Source organism: Sus scrofa, chromosome 10, assembly GCF_054392235.1.
Source record: "Sus scrofa isolate SSC_HxYL_T2T_F1_AM1 chromosome 10, Sscrofa_HxYL_maternal_Yorkshire_Landrace_v2.0, whole genome shotgun sequence".
In the NCBI taxonomy this organism is placed as follows: domain Eukaryota; kingdom Metazoa; phylum Chordata; class Mammalia; order Artiodactyla; family Suidae; genus Sus; species Sus scrofa.
In genome coordinates, this window is record NC_139392.1 from 83,117,671 (window position 1) to 83,123,670 (window position 6,000).

Genomic DNA, 6,000 nt, shown 5'->3' on the forward strand with positions numbered 1-6,000 from the left:
TTAGCATTTTCCGAAAGAAACCTGTCATCATTAATCTATAAAAACCCCTCATCAGACTCACCCTACATTCCTTGTTTTTTTTTTAACGACAATTTGCTTTGGTCACATCAAACTCCATAAGATAAACACAGTTCTTAAGTCACAAAATGTGCCCCAGATTTGTTTAAAAAAAAAAAATACCCAACACCTCACCATTTGCTGATGCACCATGCACTAATATTTTAGTGACCCACCACGTTTAATAAAAACTCGAGTGAGACTTTGGGTTTCTAATTCTTTTCCTTTCCAGGAAAAAAAAAGAGAAACATGCGTACACATTTCTTAACAAAAGAGTTCCAAAACCAAAAGTGTTAACAGGAAAATGAATATGAGAGGTTACACATTTAAATATAATCTCCCTGGCTTGGGGAACTTAGAAATCACTTAACATAATTTAATTTCCATACCATTGACACATGATCTGGCCTAGATGGGAATCCCTGCTGGAGCCATTTATATTCTAGATGGTTCACAGACTTTGCCCAGGGACACCTGCGCCCACTAGATGGTGCTGTGGCGCCCTGTTCCAACATTCCCACTTACTTGCAGTCTCTGTCCTCCAGATCGAAGTGAGGGTTGAAGTTGATCATAATTCTCTGGTATGGTTCTGGAGCCTGAATCAGCCATTCACATTTTTCACTTGAGTGATAAGAGTGAGGATAACCAGGAGATGTAAGGTACCCGGGGCTTTCAATTTTTATAGTATCGCCACATTTATCTGCAATAAAAACAATATTTTAGTAGATCTTTCCCAGACTACCAGTTAGGTATGCTAGCTTTACATATAAATGACCGGTGATTAAATATTTCACAGCTCTTTCAGGGGAGCTCCAAGTGGTGCCTTCAGGTGGCGCCGAGAGCAACACGGCCACCAAAGAACGCTCTTTGATCTCAGGAAGTTGGTTCAGGAAGAGAGTGGACTGAGATCTGATAGGGCTCCACCCCCAACCCCTACAAAGTTGCCTCCCAAGAAAAAGGTCTTCTGGCATTAAAAACATTAAGTCCCCTCAATGGATGTTAACATGGTCCCCAGGGAGCTTCTGCTAGACTTAATTATCCCCCAAGAAGTGTAATCGCATTAAGTAGCAAGTTCTAAGTGAAGGCGACTAAAAGATGCTATTCGACCCCTTGTGTGGCTTTTTGATGATAAGCCTGGTCTGTGTCATTGATCAGTGGGGACGGTCATCTAGGGCTTCAGCTGGCTTAAAGCCAAACCTTTTTGGTTGTCGTTTTATCTGCCCATAAATCTAAGTGATTTGGGGTTATCTCTGCTCTTGAGATCCAGATCATCAGAGAGAACCAAGTATATGAGGTGCAGCAGAAATAATTCTGCTCTGTTGCTCCAAGTGAAGTTGCTTGGTCTTAGAGACCAGATCAAAGTAACCAGGCAGAAAGAAAAATAAATAGCCAGACAGCATTCATTCTAATTACCTACATGTTGGAAAAAAGTCCACCACACTGATGTCTGGCTATCACATATGGTAAGCTGCATTCTCGAATTCTAGGTGAGCTAACTAGTTTTGAGCGTTCCTTTCAAAAAACCCTAATGCCGAAGTGATTCACTGAGGCCCAAAGAAACCAGTCTCTGGGCTGCTTTATTGTTCAGCGTGGACTCTCATTGTCACTTTTTATGATGGATGTCATGCTGGAGAGCCTCAGCCTGAAATGCTGCCACATTTATTGATGCTTAATTTTGAGCAATAAAAATTCGGTGCATAAACTATGTAAGAGGAACAGGTATGAAAGCAGTGAAATATATAAGCCTATCAATCACAAATTTTCAGTAATGGTATATATAGATTTTAATATTGCATCTAATAGATTCCCTGTGGAAAGAGAATGGCATTCTTTGCTCTCAGCATGAATTTATAAATCTACAGAATTTTATTACAGGAAAACCAGGTCAAATGGAAATGAAAGATGAAGTGCACATCAAAAATGCATAAAGCTACATGCATTACAGAAATCATTTCCCATAAATTAAAAAGGAGACAATATAAACTATATTGTTTTTCTCGATTGCTAGATGTTTTTGACTTTTTTTAGATTTTTTACACTGGGAGTAGCTTTATACTGGGTTTCCTCTGCCTTGGCTTTTAGAAGCTTAAGGGTTGCCAAGAAGAAGTGCTGTTGTAACTGGAGTTCAGAATCTCAGCTAATGATCATACTGGCCTCTGTTATGTGATTCTGCCAAGGCTCTTGCATTATTTTAAATGTGCAGAAAACTTGGAAAGTGACCTCCATCTCATTAAGTCTCCTCCAGCTCTGGACAAACATCATGGCAGTGTCTGGCATCTGTTAGAGGAGTGAAATAAAACAGCGCTGCTTGTAGCCACTCGACAGAGTCACTTCAGAAGACGTGGAGGTGGACTCCGTACCACCCCAGAGCTCTTTAATCTGTGACTTCTGAGAAAGTGACAGTGTAATAAGATAATGCGGACTCCTAGACTCCCTGGCTCTGTTAAATCTCTCTAACAGTTGATTAAGAAAGAGCAGTTTCTAATGATTCTGGACCATTAGTCCTAAATAAGGTTAATGAATTAATTTAGCAGACACTGGTCCTCGGAGGAGGTGGACATGGCTTGAAGAGGTCTGCTGAGTTACAGAGGCATTAGCTGGCTCTGCTCACGGCAGGCACAGCAACATGGTTTTAACCAGTCAAGGCACTGATTGAAGTGCAGGCTCTTAACATTCCCCAGACTGCTGCTAAGAAAATTAAGAAATACATATATTTCTTATATATGTGCACACACACACACACAGAGTTCACAACCTAAAGTCTGAAAGCTGTTTGCATTAGGTTTCAAATCCATCCTATGAACACCTCCACCAATTTCATCTCCGGAGCTGTGGAGGGCAGAGGTTGGGTGACTGTGATTTCTAAAGTCTTACCACTTGAGCTCTTTCAATTGGAGGCGACTGTTATTTCATCCTCTGCCAGATTATGGAACGATGCCATCAACTCAGGTTCATTAATAAATTGAACTCCACATTCACAATTGTGTGTGTGTGTGTATTTTCCAAGCATATCTTCTGGAACACTGCTTGGTAGCTGTTGGGGGAAATCTATTGCTTCAATCGGAAATCTCCTAAAAGCATATTAGAGATTAACTTCCACCCTAAAGATGTGATTTGGCCTGAACCCCTCCACTCATGGTCTCTTATTAAAACAACACACTACCGTAAGTGGCTAAGTGGCGGAGGGTCTTTCCTTCTAATTACTCTGATTGAAATCTAAGCCAGACAAAAGTAAATATTTGATAATTAGTTAATAATAATTGCAGAAGACTCCCTGTAAAGATAATGCCATCCCCTTCCTCCACCAACGTTACAGTGGAAGTCAAACATGCCTACAACCAGATCCCATTTTTAAACACATTATTTAGATTATGGGATACTGTTTATAACCCAGCACGGTCTTCCATTTACTTAACAGTGAGTGGTTTTAAAAGCTAAGTGGAAGCTGCAACTAGGTTAGGGATTTTCAGATATCCTGGTGCCTAGCACTGTATATATCGGATTCCTTTATTGACACGCTGTAACTTTCATTCATACTCCAGATGGATCGCGGCCGATTTGCAAAAGCGGAGGAGGGAGTTCCATCCACCAGCAAACCGCTCTCTCCTGCAGGCACCCACTAGAGGAAACAGTTCGGAGGAGCTGCCAGAGAACCAGGAAGTTCTCCCGGTAAAGTGTTCGTTCATTAACTTTCAACAGCCATCAGATTTTTGAAAGGGAGTCTCATCTAATTGCCTTTGGGAGGAAACATTATTAAGATAATTGGTGTGCTGATATGGGAAGGTAGGCAGTTCTGCCGTGTAGCAGAGGTAGGAAAAGCCCCGCAGCCAAACAACCAACTTCAGGAGGGAGCCCGAGCACTTGCAATCTCCCTGCCCTCCACCGACAGACCTTATTTCTTTATTCTTTCCGCCTGGATAAAAGTTTCCTTCGCGCGGGAAGCCGCTCTTCCCGGTGGATCCAGGCAGCTCGGCGCGGGTCCGGCGGCCGGACGCAGGCAGCCGGAGCCGGGCTCACCCCCGCGGCCGCGCGCCTCCGCCTGTCACTTACCGTTGCGAAGAGCGCCGGCCGCGCCGAGGGCCAGGGCGAGCGCGGCGCACAGGAGCGGCAGCCCCCTCTCCATCCTCCCTTCGCCGGGTCCTCGGGCAGGCGCGGGAGAACCGAACGTGCGGGGAAAACAGAGCGCCGGGGCGATCTCCACAATCCGGAGCGTTTCCACTCCGCCCAGAGCTGTAAAATCCTCAGTCCGTCTTGGAGAAAGGAAAGCGGCGAGGCACTGCCTTGATCCGAGAGAAACGCTCCTCTTTTTGTGTCTCAAGTCGCCTGCATCCTGTCATTTAGCTCCGGTTTCCTCTCTCTTTTCCCACACTTGTTCCTCTTCCAGGAGTCACTGCCCGGGCCATGTCTCAAAAAAAAAGGGGGGAGTGGGAGGGGGGAAGAGGGAGGTAGGGAAACACACACCAACGCCAATTTCCAGAAAGAAGAGAGAAAAAAAATCCGGCTTGTTTCTGGACCCGTTGGGGCCGAGGAGCTGGCGCCCAGGGGAGGTCCGGGGTGTCTGCACGGAGGAGAGGAGCAAGCAATGAAAAGATGAGCGGGAGACGGAGGAGTTTCACCAACTGCACCCCCGCCTCCCCCACCTCCTCCGCCCCCTCCCCTTCTGGAGCCCTTCCCTCCCTTCCTCCCGCCCCTCTCCCCGCACGGGCTCGCCAGCAATTGCCTGACAGGAGACCCGGAGGAACAAGTTTCCCTCCGTGTGCGTTCCCCATCCGTCTGTCCGTCTCTCCGCAGGCCCTGCAGGGCTCTCCCCGGTGAAGGGAGACGCCGGGGGATCTGCCCAGGGCGGGAGAGCGGGTGTGTTGGGAGGGGGCTTCGAGGTCTTGGCAGCGCCAGGGTCGGGCTAGCCCACCTCGGCGTGATCGCTCGGGCTCCAGGGGAGAGCTGAGCAGCTCGCCCAGGATCTCGGGCTCTGCCGCCGAGGCAGGCGGCGCGCCCGGGAGGTGGTGGCGGCTTCTCCCAACTCCGAACCCCCGGGAGGCGCTCGCGGCGGCGGGGTCGTGACCTGGGGCAGGAGCAGCAGGGCGCCCCGGGCTCTGTGGGCGAGTCCCTAAGGGGCTGGGGAAACCTCGGCTGGGGTGGGGGACGCACCCCGTGTTGCTGCCACGTAGAGCCGAGTCAGAAGACTCGCGCGGGAGAGGCTGGGCTGCAGCCCCACCCGGCTTCCCTACTGGGTATCGGGGCGCGCGGCTGGGCGCCTGGCGTGCCCGGGTGCCCGTCGCGCGCCGCGGGCTCCATTGTTACCCGAGATACAGTGCCCTCTCCTCCGGGGCAGAGGGGACGCCACAGGGTAGGAGGCAATGCGCCTTCCAGCTAGGGGGCAGTCGTCGCCTGACCCCGCCCAGCCTTCTGACTGAGAACCCAGGTGCTCCGGGTTTGGAAATTAGGGGTCCGGTGGCCGCGGTTTGTGTGCATCCCGGACCAGCGAGAACGGGGGCGGGGTGTTGCTCTTGGCAGGACTCTCACGGCGCCCGCTCGGGCCACAGGCCATTGTCACGCCGGCCCTCCAGCTCCTGCCCACCCCCGCCTCCTAAGGCGGCGCGTCCTCACTGTGGGTTGGATGCCCCCCAGTTCCATCCCCGAGGACTTTCCGGGAACTGCTGCAGAAAGCCTCTGCGGATATGAATAGCAAGGACATCTCAGGGAACAAACAGGTTTTGGCCGCAGATCAGGCCCTTGAGAGGGGTAGATGCCCGCGGAGGAGTTCGCAGGGAAGGTGAAAAGGTCAGACACCTTCTGGAAACCGCGCTTCTGTGCACACCCCAAAGCAGAGCCCTATTCCTACCTGGCGCAAAGAGCTGGCAAAAAAAAAAAAAAAAAAAAAAAAAAAGATTTAGGAATGTTGGCAAGGAGACCCTGGTCAAAGGTTTTGGCGGAAGAACTGCG

General features: G+C 49.5%; 1 protein-coding gene across 5 annotated transcripts in view; it reads right to left on the reverse strand.

The window, feature by feature from the left end:
* Positions 1-4,366, reverse strand: part of NRP1 (neuropilin 1) — a 147,926-nt gene extending 143,560 nt beyond the window's left edge. For all 5 annotated transcript variants that reach the window (XR_014818078.1, XM_021064976.2, XM_005668178.4 and 2 more), the window contains exons 1-2: positions 4,108-4,366; positions 583-757 (exon numbers count right to left, since the gene is read on the reverse strand). Coding sequence is in view for 4 of the 5 variants with exons in the window: in XM_021064976.2 (XP_020920635.1) it covers positions 583-757; positions 4,108-4,180 (248 nt within the window). In the remaining variant the exon portion in view is untranslated. The remainder of the gene's footprint in view (positions 1-582; positions 758-4,107) is intronic.
* Between the last annotated feature and the right edge of the window lie 1,634 nt (positions 4,367-6,000).